Below are 17,313 nucleotides of genomic sequence, written 5' to 3'. Positions count from 1 at the left end.
AAGTACCTCGAAAATGATACCCATATTGCATTTATTTCAAAACTCGTATCCGCCATCTTGGATTTAGAAATGAGTGCCATATTCGTAATGAGCATCCCCAAATACCTCGAAAAGGATACCCAGATAGCATATTTTGAAAAATCGTGTCCGCCATCTTGGATTTACAAATAAGTGCTATATTCGTTTTTCATCGACAAAACCGAGCATATCTGTAGGCACCTGATCGACAATGTCGGGCAAATCTGTAGGCACCTTTAACTTAATGATGAGTTAAGCAAGATACAATTTCCCCACTTTTGAGGGAAATGTTATTCCATGGCATCATTATTTGTATATTTGTGTGCGTGCCGACGAGCGTAGTTACAAGTTGATTACGCCTACATGAATTTGGTTTTTGCCTCACTTGTGACAGTTCGTTTGATATGAAACTATCATTCTATGCGTTATTATTCTAAGCTAACTTGCCTCACTTAGCGTGTGCGGGCTAGGTTTCTATGCGTTATTATTCTAAGATTTCGAGTTTCTCAATTATTTGTTTTCTTTCAAACTGATGGCTCTACAGCCAAAGCTCACTAAATAAATAAATAATCTTAGAAATGTAGGTTTTGTTTTAGGCGGGTTTTTGTACTTATCTAGAGTTTTTATGTTGAAAAAAATCTAAAACCTGGCAGAATGGATTAGACCCCTTAACCTGTCAGAAAGATCAAAAATGTTACAACTACTACCTATCAAATTTTTTTTTATACAAATTAATTCTTAATTTAAGTACATTCGTTTTGAATTTCTTAATATTTTTTCTACTCCTTTTTAATCAGTCAATCATAATTTCATAAACCTTTGTTAAGGCACTTTTTTTAGTTCTAAATCAAAAGTCTATTGTCTATGGCACCTGCTTTAAATTTCTGTACGTTTTATGAGTTGCAAAAAAAGAACGTCGTGTTTTTGCTAATTAAAATATCAATTAGGTCACTATTCAAACGCTATACTGCGTCCTGATTGGTTAAGTTAACCTAAACGTCTTGCAACCGGGCCATAAATCTTAAAAACTTTACGGTACTTGGCCCGTTCTATTTTATCTGTTTGGTTTTTTGTTTTTCGTTTCTTAACCTTTTCTTAACCTTCGCCTACCGTAATAAATGGGTTAGAATTTATTTAAAAAAAAATTGCTTCTTGTCGTGGATTGTTAACAAAATATACTAATCTGATCTGTCTGTTTCATTATTTGTTAATCGTAGAAAAAATATTGTATGCAATTATTACAAACAATACGTATGCAATGTACTTGGCAAGGCCTCGTGGCCTAAACGCAGTACTTGATTTTAATAATTCTATTATGCAACTATTGCTTAAAATACTATTTAAGCTGATGACTCTATTATCCAATGCAATGCAACTGCTCACGATAAAATGACTTTGCGATCGCCAGTCACAAAGTCATTTACCCTGACCCTAGATCAGTTGATGATTAACTTCATATTTAAATGAAAAACTTTTAAAAAATGCTCTTTGTTTTGGTACCTTTAGAGTTATTAAAATAATTATCATATCACGTGACATTTCACATAAACAATCATTCATCGTTAATCACATATATCATTTTTTTATAATAACAAGTGACGGGACCAACAAGTCGTGCATTGATAACAGCTGCATTACCACTCAGAGCTTTTAAATCGCTAAAGATCTTAGGGGCACAGCCACTGCGCCCGTCTCCTGAAACATAAGTTGAAAAGTCCCATGTGCCTGTAATTTCACCCGCACCCTAACTTACGTTCACGTTACTGCTTGGCAGCAGAAATAGGTAAGGTGGCAGTAGTTCCCTGGACGAACTCTTTCACAAGGAGCTTTACTGCTAATAAATCTAAGGGACACACCACACTAATGGACACAGAATCGAATTAAGTTGGCTTTATGTCACTACGGGAAAAAGGAACCTATGCACAAGCACGGAGAGGCGAAAATGACGTTGCCCGCCGTGTGCAGTCTTGCGGAACCGAATGTTGGGTTTATACAAGTATTGTAATGTAAAAAAAGACTTGTCTGAGCGCTTGTACTGTCGGCGACATATTCAGCGGTAGGCACTTATAGCATAACCTCGAGCGAGTGACGGGACCCTGGATAACTCAGCTGCCGACCGATTCGATTTGACATCGTACGATTTCGTTTCACAACACCAGAATCGAACGTCAAACTTGGTTGTCTCCTGATCTCCACTATGCGAGCGGTAGACACAGCAGTACACTATTTGGGTATATACTCCTGTGTCAACCAGAAGTCACAAAACAGAAAAAGTCGGTGCCTCAAGGTTTTTGTGACGCTTGACACAGATGTCAACACGAACGTACACACAGACTTCGGCACGAGGTAGGAACCTGTGCTCCAGAGCATACCCTAGGTAGCTGAGGTACGCCGTGTCAGTCGGACATCTGATCTGCGTCTCGGTGAGGAACAGCAGCTGCGGTTTATCGGTTTCAAGATGTTGGTGGACCGAACCGAGATTTGACCTCGGTGAGGTGCACTTTTAGTGGGAGGACGTGCAACCGCGGTGTAAATTTTATCCTTTTCTTGTGCTTCATGGTAAATTATTTGGAGAAGCGAATAGGCATGAGGAAGATAGTTGAACGAGGCATTGCGTCGTGTCCAACCAAGCAGCTAGCTCACATGAGGATACAATCAGTTTGGAGACCGCGGGGATGCCCGAACTCCCCCAGAGATGACCACCTGGTCTTATCTTCCGGTCGCCAACCGGCAAGGTGGAGCATTCCGGGCTTTTTCGTTGGGTGGCGGGGCAGCCTTTCAAGGGTGGGTTTCCCGCTACTTGGGCCCCCAACTTCCCACGGTCGGCCAGCGTTGCACCGTGCTTTGGGTCCCGCTAGCCTCCAGAACCGAGTGCTCAGTGTGGCAGTACAAGCAGCTACTACTCGTCGTTGGACGCAATGCAACTGTTCAGACCCGACCTCCTAATGGCAACTCCCGAACACGAGCCGGAACACTCGTATTCGAAACCGAAACGAGTTGACGTAACACCCGTACGATTACTCGAACTTCTCGACTGGCAAAGGCTACAAACGTTATTTACATAGTTATCGAACGTCCTATTGTTTACAAAGCAAGAATGTAATATGGAAATCTCTTATTATTTTAAATAAAGCGTCGATTTTGTTCAATTTTATTATTATTTTAACGCATTCCTTTATTTAGGCGTTTATAGTCTTAAAAATGTATATAAGAGGATTTTCATTTTTCGTATGAACTACTCGTATTTCACAGACTAACTCCGTAAAAGCTTTTGAATAACGATATCGCATCAAAATCCGATTCGAACGTTTTGAATAGCTCGAATGTTCTGAATAGCTCGGAAAGCGCCCTTCGGTTCGACAACGATATCCAATCAATCGAACGATTCGGTTAAAATATCGAAGAGTTCTGAATTGGGGTCCTGGTACGGAGAGCATGGATATGTTTCTATAAGGTGATACCACAGAACAGGTGTGGTGAGTTCATAATAGAACAGTTTGGTAAGAATGCCCCAAGCAAAAGTAGTTTAATCCTATTTCTGATACCAACTAACAAAGTAATTAAATTTTGTAGACACAATCTAGAAACTAGTACCCAGACTTGTAGTTTATCAATGTCTTATTAAAGGCTTAGTTACGAAATTACAAGGAATCAAGAAAATGTAATTTTGGAAATAGACAGTTGGACAATAAATCCTAAAAAAATGATTATAACTTTTTCATTGAAAAAAGAAAACCCGACCTCAAAAGTTTGCTTAACGGCTTTTTCCGATTTCCATGGGATCCCCTCATCAGATTCTGATATCTTGGTGACAATGGGATTGTTACAGACTCCTTTGTACACTTTATATTTTCTTTTCTGGTTGTCATGGTGACGGTGCTTTGTTGATTACATGTATTGGGAAAAGTGAAAAGTGGACTTTTATTTGCGGAAAATAATTAGTAATTAGTGATAGCCGAAACAAACCCGGAAGAGCATCAGGGACCACCTCGAGAGTATACCCTTTCAAAGAAAAGTAGAATTTACAAAATTGGTCCACAATTCATGGAGAAATTAGTGTATACACGTACATGTCTATAAAATTTGAGGCTTTCCTTCGATTTTCAAGGGATCCCCTCATCAGATTCTGACTTGGTGACAATAGGACCATCATGAGAGTGCATCCTTTCATACAAAAAAAGAATTTTCAAAATCGGTTCACAATTGACGGAGAAATCGGAAAACATACATACAGCCGAATGTATAACCTCCTCCTTTTTTTACTAAAATAAAGTGAGAAAAATATGATTTAATAATTTTTTTTGTGAAAATGTGACCGGTGTTTTTAATAAAAAAATAAAATGTATAAATTCTAAATATTTTTAACTTGTTATGTAGGTACCTAAACAACAAATACACCACGTGGAGTCATTCGTGGGTAAATAAGGAGAAGCGTCACTGCAGTCACTGTATTCGTGTATTATCTTGTGTTTTTCTCTGTTTCATCATCTTTTAACTAAAAACTTTAAAAATCTTGGCTAGAGGACAGCAGTCAACCAATACGTAAATTTCTAGCCAGTGCACAGTGTCTAATTTGTTTACCTACCAATGACGACACGCGTTCCGAGTTGACGCGTAGTGCTGTTTGTGTGGTAATTGTTTTAGATTACATTTAAATAGTAAGTTAAATATAGGGATTTGAAAAGCTTTATTGATAAAATATTATATTTTTCTTCACTGTGTAATATCCATTACGGTTAATTTAAAAACACTTAATTATTTCTGAAAAGCTGTCCAATTCCCTATTGCTCATTATTTACCTAGAATATACAGGGTTATTTTTAAAATACTGACAACCTTACAGATTACGAACATCAATTTTTGTTCCGTAACTTGTGACGAAACATGATAAATATACCAAAAAAGACTTTTAAGTTTTTTTGTTATATCTGGCACCTTCTACATTTGTATTTGATAGTAAGTTCAAACGTGCAAGCGTCCTCCCCGACGACTCCCGGTTGTTGCACAGAGTTATCACAGTTTAGAGCGTTCAATTTAAATATTTATATATTTGTGTGAAAGTTAAATCTTACGAGTTATTAAAAGTCACGGAACAAAAGTTGTTGTTTATGTTGTTAGTAATACAGTGTGTTGATTTGCATTCTTGCCTCATTCAAGAAAGTAATAATAGAAACAATGCGAAATCATTTTAAAATATTTAAAAAAATATTCTGTTCAATATTGTGGCTAATTCTATCTAGTAAAGTTTTATAAAATTGTCCCTAAATCGTATGCACCGCGCGAGGGCAGTGACTCCGCCACCCGCTTCACAGAGCGATACGTAATCCTTTCCGAACGCTTATTTACTTATGTTTCTAATAATGATTATGTACTAGTATTGTTATAATTTACTAATTATTTACATTATGAGAAAAGTTGACTGAAAACAGATACTTATCAACTTTAGGTTACACGAAAGTATTGCTAGAAGTGCCTACCTCCATAGCTTATTACTTTTACACACTTACTTATTTATCATTTTTTGCATAATGCATTATAGGTAGAAATGACGAAGTTGCATTCCAATGCCATTAAGCGTTCATAATAATAATAAAATAAAAAAATAATAAAAATCTTTATTCATAGCCATTAACATATAACATATCCCTACTATTGGAACACACTTACATAATAGTGCTTAATTGAACGGTAATTGATTGTTGACCAGTAGAACAACATTCAGACCTCACACAAAGATGCAATCTATGCTAGCGGATAGTACTGCTGTCGCCACGACGGGTCAGCATCAATCGTATTTGAAACAATATGGCTTACGAGTGTACAGAAAGGTACTCTGATGTCCCAAAACCAGTACAGTACAACTGTTCATTTGGGACACAGAAAAGAAAGGGTAGAGTTTGAAAAACAATTAATTCGTTTAAAAGATACTTAATACTATGTTAGTTTAGTGATATAAATTTAGATTAACTAGATAACAATTATAAAATACTTATATAGTAGCAATAGAGCTCCTTGTGAAAGAGTTCGTCCAGGGAAATACTGCCACCTTACTTATTTCTAAGCCGTCGAGCAGTAATGTGAGCATAACCGCGTTCGGGTTTTGTAGGATAAAGGTGCTGGTGAAACTACAGGCACATGAGACTTGCCAACTTACGTTTCATTGTGACAGGTACAGCGGCAGTGTCCCTTAGATCTTTGCGACTTAAACATATCAGATGTTGGCACTCTAACTTCTATGCGAAGGTGTGTCGTTTCAGATCAGGCGCACGACTTATTCGTTACTTAGTATCATGAAATAATGAAACATAAACATGCTCAATACGTACATAATAATATATAAAACATTCATATTTCTAAATTGTATATATTTTTCTAGAAAGCTATGCATTATGCTGATGGTGAAAATGAAGACGATCCCCAGAGAGACTACGAAGATCCCTTAGAAAATGTCGTTAGTATGTTTTATTTTCATGAATAAATAAAGGAAGACAGTTTACTGTTCTTTCGACGTTGAATCCTGTATCGAATGTTAGCTTCCATTCCAACTTTATCGAGAAGGTCAAATTAAACCGGGGTTGAAACTATAAGGTCGATATGACGGGACAAATAGAAAAGGAAGGATAATCAAAATTAAAAAAACTTGTCTACAAAGCTCTCGTTACCCTGTAAATAGTTACAGGTTTCTTACCACGGAATACCGTTCCGAAATATTGGGATAGTAAGGAAAAGTGACAACTTGTTCTTACTATCCCAATGTTGTGTGCAAACGTTCCAAAATCTCAGGATAATAAGAACATTCCATGGTCCCAGACCAATTGAGCATGTAAGCGTTCTGAAATATCGGGACAATAAGAAAAATCATACCGTGGTAAGAAATTAGTAACTAGTGATCATAATTTTATGAAAAGCCACGAAATTTATTAAATCTATACTCTCGTTACTCATAATTTTTTAAATTCTTTACTTGCAGGCGGAGAAATTGGCGAAAGTTAATAAGGTAATTCATTCGAGTATATTTATAACTATTTATTTCGAATTGATCTTGGCGGACCTAGAGAGAGGAGACCTATGCCCAATAGTCCCACATCTTTCTACATAAGTTTTGTTTATAGTGCTCCTCCCTATCAATCTCTTGGTTATGCGGGAAGGGCACTATGACCTGTGCGAGCGGATCCGCACAGTGACCATCTAAGTCAGGTCCTAATACCGAATTAGCACGATTGCACGTACTTCATCCGGTTTTCTGTAAAGCTAGTGCCTTAGGTGAGCCGCCCCGGGTGCACGTATAGCACTCTCCCTATTTTCCAGATAGGCACCGGAGCTATAGGCACGCTCACTTCTCGTCGCGCTTCGCATGCCTAACGGTCGCCACCGCTGAGCCGCTGACTCTAAGTCGACTACCAAATCTCCTCATTTCACTTCCCGACGCCGATTGAACGGCGTCTCTCCAGTTCCCAAATTCCTACGCGGCCAGAGGGACCGGAAGATGTCTAGCTCATCTTCCGCTAGCTCTCCGGGCCGGTGCCAGAAATGCAAAGTGGTAGTGTCCTCTAGTGGCAACTAACGTGACTCGCGCGTTTCCTCGCCTCAGACCCCCGGCCACATACCACCGGAGCAGACGAGCGTATCCGTTCCTTACAGCTAACCACAAATCCCGACGAGTCCATACCCAAGTCCGGGTCCGTCACAGACGCCTGTGAAGGCGTATGACTGACGGAGGACTTGGCCCAGACGCCCGCCGTAACCTGGTCTTGCCGTCGAGCCTGTAGTCTCTCCGGAAAGCCGAATCTCTCGGGTCGGTAGATTTTAACCTGTGTCCAACTGTGGGAAATATAATGAGTTGATGATGATAATGTAATCTTGTAAGATTGAAACCCTTATAAACCATTAAGGATATTGGACTATTGTTTCTTTTGCTTTTGGTATCACTTTGTTTCATTCAGCTACTTCCAGTGCTCTATTCGAAAATTGGAAAGCCTCCTGGCCGTTTCATTTGGCCTCAGAGTGATGCTACAAGGGCATTGCCTGTGCATTGCGTTGTTGCCACGCTATGATTTCAACGCACCGAGCGCCATACGGGCAATGTGATGTCGCAACGTAACGTCGCTTACGTCTCCTGGCTTTTTTTTTATGAACGATATTTTGCAGTTGGCCGCTGATGGCCTTGACTGTGCCACCGGAAAAAAGGGAGAGCTGAAGGCTCATAACCCCAAAAATAAACTTAAAAGTAAGTAGCGGGCCTGAGGGTGCCCAAATAGGCATGGACCTCGGCTCAGGGCGCTACTGGAGGACGTGCTATAGTAGAGAATATACCAGTGTAAGTGCTGAATTGAGGGCTCTACGACCTCGCCGGCGAGAACGGTTGGTGCGTGTTTAGATAGACTGATTTGAGATCTGGTTGGCTTTCAAAGTGGCGAGAGTGATAGGGTCGTCAGGGTCGTTGAGCACTTCCCTTGGCCGACGGGTCCTACGTACGAGGTGGAGGTGTTCCCTGAGTGGGTCGTAATTGGATGCAGCCACCACGAGGGGGTTGGGGTGGTGAGGAGCAGAGTCGAAGTATTTCCTCGATGCCTGTTTCATCAATTGGGCTATTCGTCTCTTGGCCCCCAGCGCGTGCCGTTTCAACACACTTTATGAGATGTAGTTCTAATTTACGTGGACCAACGCAGCGTCCCCGTTCAATCGTTTCAAAATTAATTCACTCGCAAACATTTCGGCTAGTAAGATGCTACTTATGCCAAACAATGTGCGATCAAAACTGAAAACGTTAATCTTCTACTTTTAAATCTTTCACCATTTTATATTTAGATTCAGATTCAGATTCATTTATTTCTCACGTATAACATTACAGTATAAATTGCACTACATGTCAAAGTATAAGAAATTATATTGAGATCGTCAGACAAAAATGAAAATTCTAAGAAAAATACACAATAAATACAAAATTAACAATTCTTTATATAATATTGTTGTCATTAAATCTAGGGTCGGCGGACTAAAGCACATAAGTGAAAAATCCAACATCATTCATTTAAATTAATACATCTACCGGCTAAAGCACATAAGTCAAATTCATTTGTTACTCCATAAATTTGGAACTTTATTCCAGGTGTCTTTTTCAAATTTATAATTCTCTTTGCACCTTCTAACACTATAAACAATGCGAAAAAATATATAATTATATATTAGCAAATGAAGCACTTTTTTGACTTATATGCTTTAGTCCGCCAAGCCTAGAAATTACATATCAAATATCATTCTCTATCAAGGATCGTCATAAGTTGATAACAGTTAATGAAGTATATGTTAATGCGGTAAAAATTAGAATAAAAATAGAAAATACTCAATTCGTTACAATTTTAAGTCCATAAATTCATTTACAGAGTATAAAGGATTTTTCAAGAAAAGGTCTTTCAGCCGGCGCCTAAATATTTCGTCAGACGGTTCAAGTCTAAGAGTAGCGGGTAAACGCTCATAGTAAGTAGGTCCGATGACACGCGGGTTTTTCTCTGCAAGTGCCATGCGTCAGAGGACTCTTCTCAAATGACCGGTACGGCGAAGTGGGATGCCAGAAACATTTACAGTACCAAATGAAGAAAGATTGTTTCTAACGTACATTATAATTTCGTATATGTAGAGTGAGTAGTGCGTCATTATGCGTTGCGCTACAAAGTGATTTCTGCAGGAATGTCTGTGTTTTACCCCAACCAATAAGCGTACGGCACGTTTTTGCATTAGAATGACTCTTGGCATCCGTGGAATTACCTCATATGAGTGAACCGTACGACACCAGCATTGACTTACAATTATATGGACGTCGGGTCCGCGCTAAAAAGTGTCCGAACTTATAGGGCGTTAAAATCGTATACAGAGCGTCATTCACGCTTTAGTCTTCGTTTGTTCGACTGACAGCGAAGCAAGCAAAATTAGACAGTATTGCGATGACGTTACAATTTAAATTCAATGTTTTAGCTTTTTCATATTCCTTTACATGTCACTACGTTTAAATAGGTTGACTTGGGACATTTTTTTCGTGGTTTTTGTATTAGACCCGTCGTCCATTTATTTGTAAGTCAATGGACATCAGCTAGTGAAAATGTGCAAAATAGACCTGTCTCAATGCAGAATCGGAAATAAGCAATTTCAGTTTACGCAACGCAAAAACTGCACCACTCAGTTTATCACACAGTCTGTCAACATGGCACTTCCAGTTAAGGTTCGAGTCCAGAGGGAAGCCAAGGAACATACTCTCATTGCATATTGGCATCGGATTGCTTGCTACACGCGGAGGAACTGTGAGACCTCGATCTGAGAAAACCATGATGTTGGATTTAGTGATATTCAGCAGCAACCCACTCGATGAAAACCACCTCTGGAGCTGCTTACACCCTTCATCGCTTCTCTCTCCCAGCTGTTCGTACGTGCGCGCGCTAACCATGACTGTTGTGTCATCTGCAAACAGTACGGAGAGGCCGGTTGTGATGGCAGTGGGATGGTCATTTATATATAATAGAAATAGCGTGTTTCCTAAGGCAGACCCTTGAGGAATTCCTAAGTTCACACTACCAGCAACGGACTCCAGTCTTTAACCGTTCGAGGACAATTTTACCACTTGCTTCCGATCCGATAAGAACGAGGTGAGAAGTTTGTGGCTCTTACCCTGTATTCCATAATGATATAACTTATCCAACAACAGTTCATGATTAATCACATCAAAGGCCTTGAACAAGTCACAAAATATGCCTGCCATTTTATACTTCTCATCCAGACCGGAAATTAAGCAGTCAAATATTTTATGTGTCGCGGTAATTGTAGACATCTTCTGCCGATATGCAAATTGCTTATCATTCAGCAATTCATTATCCTCAAGGTGGCCCATCATGTGGGAAGATAGGATAGATTCCAGAATTTTATATATAGTAGGAACAATCGTTACTGGTCTGTAATTATTCACATCACACTTGTCACCCCTCCCCTTGAAGACAGGACATACCCTGGTACTCTTAAGCACTTCTGGGTACACACCGGTGCCAATGATAATATTAAATAAGACTATTAAAATGTCTGAGATAAATGGCCACATGTATAACATTATATTTAGTGATATGTCATATTGGTCAACAGTTGAACGGGTCTTTAACGTCGACTGTACCGCTTTATCTATAAGGCCCCGTGTGATGGTCGGTGGAGAGAAAGTTGGCACATCTGTATTGTGCAGATGTTTGCAGATGTATTGCCTACATATAGACAGATCGCTTTCAATTATATATATCTGGGAGCTACATTTAGAAAGTGTGAATTAATTGTGTCTGGAACCGTATTTATTGGTATATCAATTTGAGACGATAAATCTTTGAGGCTGATGTTTGATGATCTGATTTTTATGCCTATTTCGTCATTAACTACATTCCATATTTCCTTGGATGGATTTTTGCTATCTACGAACCTCTTTTCAACGTAGGTTTGCCGGGTACGCAACGTCTCAGATTTAATAAGATTGTAATATATTACTGGGTTGTTTGGATACTGACGCCTGATCTCATGTAAATCTTTTTAGTACATTAGATTCTTCATTTAATGTCATATTAATACTAAATATTATCATGTGTACATACATACTATGTACTTAGATAATAGAACACTAGAATTTTGAAGAACTTGTTTTTCAATTGATCAAATGATTTCAATACAAGTCAAGTGGTAAGAGTTTGTCAACGAAAAAACTGGAGGATTTTTTTTACTTAATTACGCTTTTGTTTGAAAGTATTTCAAATAATTGCAAACATTATTAGTTTCTTAGTTTTCAAAATAAAAAAAAATAAATCTTTTTCATGAAAAAAATGAACCAACTTCAAAAGTTGTGACATTACATCTATTTATCAAGATTTATTGAAAACGGAAAACCGAAAGTGGTTCAAATCCAATAAACCTGATTTAACCCCTCATTTGCCACCCTTAGAGGTGGAATATTTTCCTCAAATTTAAATGGGACCAATATACCCTATTTCCCACAAACAAAGAATCGTCAAAATCGGTAAACAAATTCACTAGTATTCGCGTCACATACCTATACACAAAAATAAAACAGTGGAATTGAGAATTTAGGAGCCTGTTGTGTTGCTGCTGGTAGGCAAATAAAACGCTGGTTGTTCAGGTGTCGAAGGCTATTGCTGTGGCTTGCTAGCTTGGTGTGGCTTGGTGTAGCTCGACATTTAATCAACGAATGTTACTACTTATATACTTTTGTATATCTTAGAAATAGTACAAGTCTAATTGAGTAAGTAGTACATAGAGATGTTACGGCGCGGCTGCGCGCGAAGGCATAAATAGGACCCGCCGCGCGCTCGCCGTTCAGTGCACGCCGACGCGTTGAGCGCGGCGGAGGCGTGGATGACTTGCAGCTACAGGGCTCCCCTCTAAGCGAAGCGTACCGGTGGTCTCACGGCGCGTCCCGACCTTGTTGTGGTTTCTCTGGCGGGACTCTGTGGCGCTTTGGTGATTGCAGGTGCTGTGACAGTGTCGGTCGTACAATCCGCGGGCGTGAAAGCAGGTTTTAGGCGGTCGATTGATACGGTTGCCTGTCGATCTGGTAGTTGCAGCACGAACACCTTGTCCTTTTTTCTCAGTACGCGGTAGGGCCCGTCATATGGTGGTTGCAGTGGTTTTTTGACGGCGTCGACTCTCAGGAACACTTGCTGGCAGTCTCGTAAAGCAGGGTGAACAAATATCGCTCGTTTATTGTTGTGTGGTGGTAATGACGATGATGGTTTGAGCGCGTTGATGGATTCTTTTATTTTTGTGACGTAATTGTGATCCATAGTGACGTCACATGGCGATTCGACGAAAAAATCGCCAGGCAGTCGCAGGTTGCGGCCGAAGGTCAGCTGTGCAGCGCTTACGCCGGTATCGCTGCGCACGGCGGCGCGCAGGCCAAGTAGTACAGTCGGTAGCACGTCTATCCAGTGTGATGTTGATTGTAGGCGTGCGGTGAGCGCTGTCTTCATAGTGCGGTGCCATCGTTCTACCAAACCATTGCTCTGTGGGTGGTATGGTGTAGTGCGTATTTTTTCTATGCCGGCTAGCCTTGTTAGTGCAATAAATAGTTTGCTTTCAAATTGCCTCCCTTGGTCTGACGTTATTTTCGCTGGGCAGCCGTAACGTGAGATGACAGTTTCATTTGAAACAGAGACTTCAGACAATTGAAGAGATGACAGCTGAAACGGTAGCTTTGGCTACCGTTTCAGCTGTCATCTCTTCCGATGGTATAGCTTCAGGCCATCTCGTTGTGCGGTCGACCATAGTGATAAGGTAGCGGTGACCGTGCGGGGATGTTGGGAGTGGTCCGACGATGTCGATGTGCACGTGAGAGAATCGATCGTGTGATGGCGGGAATGGTGCAACTTCGCTGGCTGTGTGCCGTTGAATTTTTGCACGTTGGCAAGCGACGCAGGTTTTCGTCCACTTGCCGATGTCCGCGTTGAGTGAAGGCCAAAAGAATCTTTCCTTCATGAGCTTGCGGGTGGTTCGAGTACCGGGGTGAGAAAGTCCGTGTACCGCGTTAAATGCAGAATACCGGAGATCTGGTGGTACGTACGGGCGTGCGTTAGGTGTCGAACATCCTGTGAGGATAAGCTTCGGCGATGATGGTAGTGGCATTAGCTTAAAGCGTAGGTTTTGATTCGACAGTAGCGTAGGTATATCGCTGTCCTTTTCTTGCGCATGGGCGAGTTGCTCGTAGTCAAACGTGGAAGGGGCAGTGATTGCATCGATTCTTGACAGGGCATCAGCCACTACGTTATCGTTGCCACTGATGCTCCTTATGTCCGATGTGAATTCACTAATGAACAGGATTTGGCGCGTGCGTCTTGGTGTTTCATTGTTGTGATTGACCTGTGTGAACATGTAGGTTAACGGCTTGTGGTCTGTGTAGATTATCAGATGTCGTCCCTCGAATGTTTTGCGGAAATACTTAACCGCCCTATATATGGCTAAAAGCTCTCGGTCGTAGGTACTGTACTTCGTTTGTGCGTCGGAAAATTTCTTTGAAAAATAGCCAAGTGCCCTTGACGTATTGTTGTAGTACGGCGCCTGCACTGTAGTTCGATGCGTCACACATGAGTGCGAGTGGGACGGCGTGATGCGGGTGAGCGAGAAGTGCTGCTTCTTGAATACTTTGTTTACATTTTTCGAATGCTTCCGAGGCTTCTGTATTCCATTGTAGTGGAGTTTTATCCTTCTTCTTCGAGTGATGTAAATATAAGTTGAGTGGAGCTTGTAGTGTTGCGGCGTTTGGAATATTTTCTCGGTAATAATTCACCATGCCGAGAAAACGTCGGAGCTCTTCTACAGTGGTCGGTTTTGGATATTGTACTATGGCAGCTATTTTTTCTTCCGGCGGTTTAATTCCTTGTTCATTCACTAGGTAGCCTAAGAACTTCACTTCTGGCTGGCCGAAGACACATTTGGAAGGGTTTATGGTAATACCGTATTCTTGAAATTGCTGCAGCACTGCTCGTAGATGCTGCCGGTGTTGTTCTTCGTTTTCAGAAGCGATGAGAACATCGTCGACGAATGGGAAAGTAAAATCGAGTCCTCGTAGTACTTGATGAATGAACCGTTGAAATGTTTGTCCTGCGTTGCGGAGGCCGGGGCACATGCGGGGAAACTCGAAGAGACCGAACGGTGTGATGATTGCAGTCTTCTCAATGTCTGATTTGGCCACTGGAATTTGTTGGTAGGCACGGTTGAGATCCAGCGTAGAAAATATTTTTTTTGCGCTGAGTAGATGTGTGAAGTCGCGTAGTCGTGGTATGGGATAGCGGTCAGGCTTAGTTACCGTGTTGAGTTTACGGTAATCGCCACAAACTCGTATATCACCATTTTTCTTTGCAACGACGTGTAGAGGGCTTGCCCATGGGCTCTTGCTTGGCTGGCACAATCCTTGTTGCATCATGCTCTCGAACTCTTTCCTAGCCGAGGCGTAGCGGTGCGGTGGTAGTGGTCGTGCACGAGCATATAGCGGTGCTCCGGTCGTCTCGATGTAGTGTTCAACGGTGTGATTTGGGTTCAACTGCATTGATGACAATCTCGTACCGGGGAATTCGGCTAATATGTCGTGGAAGGCTTGCCGATGGTCGATGCTCCTTATTGTAGGCATGTTGGTGAGGCGTGAGGGTACGTTGACGGCTAAAGTGGTCACGCTGTCAATTAGGCGTCTCCTTTTCAAGTCCACGATGAGATTGTGGTACTGTAGGAAATCGGCTCCAATGATTGGTTTGTTTACTGCGGCGACGATAAATTTCCACTTGTATGGTCTTCTCAAACTGAGGTCTAACTCGAGCGTCTTCTCTCCATATGTGGGAATCTCGGTGTTGTTGGCGGCAAACAGCTTGAATGGCAGTGATTGTGCATGGGATCCTTTTGTTTTTGGTATGACGGATATGTTTGCACCCGTGTCAACCAAAAATGTGAGCCCTGTTTTCTTATCAGTGACGAATAGGCGGTAGGATTTGCTTAATACGCTGGATTCCGCCGCAGCCAACGTATTGTTTAGTTTTCCGACTTCATGTTATCACTGGAGAATGTGCACGGCAGTGTACATCTTCGCGCTTCACTTCCGAAACGTCTGTGATAATAGCATACTGCGAGTGATAGCGCTGCTCTGCGGCCGCGTGAGTTGGAGCGAGACGGTGAGCCATGCCTGTCGCGCGAGCGGCGTCGGCAAAACCGGTCGTAGTGCGGCTGTCGCTCGTTGCCTGCGCGGTTGCGTTGCGACGATTTTAACTCGGCGATTTCTAGTGATAGTTTCCGAATTTCTTCTACTAGGAATTGAGAATCGGCGTATTGATGTGGAGCGGGCGCTGCTGATGATGTGGGTGGCGGTGCTGCGGATACGGCAGAGATCTCGTGGCTTTGTTCTAGCATTTTATCTGCGAGTAATGCTAATTCGTCCAGCGCAGCGGTCTTGCTGATGGTGTCGCTGACGACGAGAACGGAACGGACGTGCGGTGGGAGATGGTTCATCCACATTAGCCTTAATGTGGAGTCAGGAACTTTATCGCGTGCCAGGTTACGCATACGACGGAGTAGTTGGGTAGGCTTTTGGTCACCTAGTTCCATCTCTTGAAGTAGCTTTTGAAATTGACGTCCCTCACTTTCTTCATACACGGAGATAAGCCGTTCCTTCAGAACAGTATACTGACTTTCGGATGGTGGGTTGTACAGTAAGTCAGATATTTGCTCGACGTCCATTTTGTCGAGTTGCGCGATGACCATCTGCGATAACTGCGCTTGACTTTTCTTAAGGTCGTGTGTCGCTGCTTCGAAACTGATGAACCACAGTCTGGGGCGGTCGCGCCAAAACGGCGGCACCCTGAGAGATAAGGAAATTCCTCCAACTTCCTGCGGTGGCACGTTCTCGGGCGGCGGTGTGTTCTTGCCTACACTCATACTGCTGGTAAGTAGTATCACGTCGGGGTCACCAATTTAGGAGCCTGTTGTGTAGCTGCTGGTAGGCAAATAAAACGCTGGTTGTTCAGGAGTCGAAGGCTATTGCTGTGGCTTGCTAGCTTGGTGTGGCTTGGAGTAGCTCGACATTTAATCAACGAATGTTACTACTTATATACTTTTGTATATCTTAGAAATAGTACAAGTCTAATTGAGTAAGTAGTACATAGAGATGTTACGGCGCGGCTGCGCGCGAAGGCATAAATAGGATCCGCCGCGCGCTCGCCGTTCAGTGCACGCCGACGCGTTGAGCGCGGCGGATGCGTGGATGACTTGCAGCTACAAGAACTTCCTCTTGTTTCAAAGTCGGTAAACAAGATTGTTTTCTCTAATTCTTGTACAATCGTGTGTTTGTAAATGTAGATAGTAATAATTATTAAGATTACAAAACGTTGATTTCTCATTATTTATTGGCTATTATTCTCTTTATGTCATTTTCGTGCAAGTCGCACCCTTTTTTTTTTTTTTTTTTTACGGGGGAAATCTTTATGGATACCCCTAAGCCCAGGGAGACTCAGGGGTTATGTGGGGACTCCCTCTCGCCGGTTGAGTCGGCGCCGTGAGATCAGTGAACATTCACCACGACGCCGCCCGGCCACCCTAGCTTACGCCAGGGCTCCCGCGCCAACGGAGGGGCGAGTCGGTTGTCCTCCGACCCGCTCCCCAGACGAGTGAGGCCGTGCAATGCAGGCTCCGGAGTCCCTGTCCAGAGCCCGCTGGTCTCACTAGGGGATCAGGCGAGCAGCGAACTGCCTTCGCCTTCTCCCCGTACGGCTGCTTCGGTCACTA

The 17,313-nt window shown here is 42.1% G+C and overlaps 2 protein-coding genes across 2 annotated transcripts; both read right to left on the bottom strand.

Annotated features, from left to right (window-relative positions):
* Positions 1 to 12,434: 12,434 nt before the first annotated feature.
* Positions 12,435 to 13,022, bottom strand: LOC113233542. The gene has a single exon (XM_026468665.1). The coding sequence runs from the start codon at positions 13,020 to 13,022 to the stop codon at positions 12,435 to 12,437; it is 588 nt and encodes a 195-aa protein (XP_026324450.1).
* A 187-nt stretch (positions 13,023 to 13,209) lies between these two features.
* LOC113233541 lies at positions 13,210 to 16,467 on the bottom strand. The gene is made up of 3 exons (XM_026468663.1): positions 15,661 to 16,467; positions 14,102 to 15,499; positions 13,210 to 13,908 (listed from the first exon to the last, which is right to left on the bottom strand). The coding sequence occupies exons 1-3, from the start codon at positions 16,465 to 16,467 to the stop codon at positions 13,210 to 13,212; spliced, it is 2,904 nt and encodes a 967-aa protein (XP_026324448.1).
* Between the last annotated feature and the right edge of the window lie 846 nt (positions 16,468 to 17,313).

The sequence above is a fragment of the Hyposmocoma kahamanoa genome, unplaced genomic scaffold (genome assembly GCF_003589595.1).
Source record: "Hyposmocoma kahamanoa isolate Upper Pololo Valley unplaced genomic scaffold, ASM358959v1 79, whole genome shotgun sequence".
Lineage (NCBI taxonomy): Eukaryota > Metazoa > Arthropoda > Insecta > Lepidoptera > Cosmopterigidae > Hyposmocoma > Hyposmocoma kahamanoa.
The sequence above is the reverse complement of the archived record's forward strand: the minus strand, read 5'-3'. Positions and strand labels throughout refer to the sequence as shown.

Bases quoted from the DNA above. Each gene is read 5' to 3' on its own strand.
- LOC113233542 (XM_026468665.1), bottom strand. From the start codon at position 13,022: ATGAAGACAGCGCTCACCGCACGCCTACAATCAACATCACACTGGATA.
- LOC113233541 (XM_026468663.1), bottom strand. From the start codon at position 16,467: ATGAGTGTAGGCAAGAACACACCGCCGCCCGAGAACGTGCCACCGCAG. The intron at 15,500-15,660 runs GTATGCTATTAT...GTCACTGATAAG, and splicing joins GAGCAGCGCTATCACTCGCA to AAAACAGGGCTCACATTTTT. The intron at 13,909-14,101 runs GTACTACAACAA...ATGTTCACACAG, and splicing joins CGAACTACAGTGCAGGCGCC to GTCAATCACAACAATGAAAC.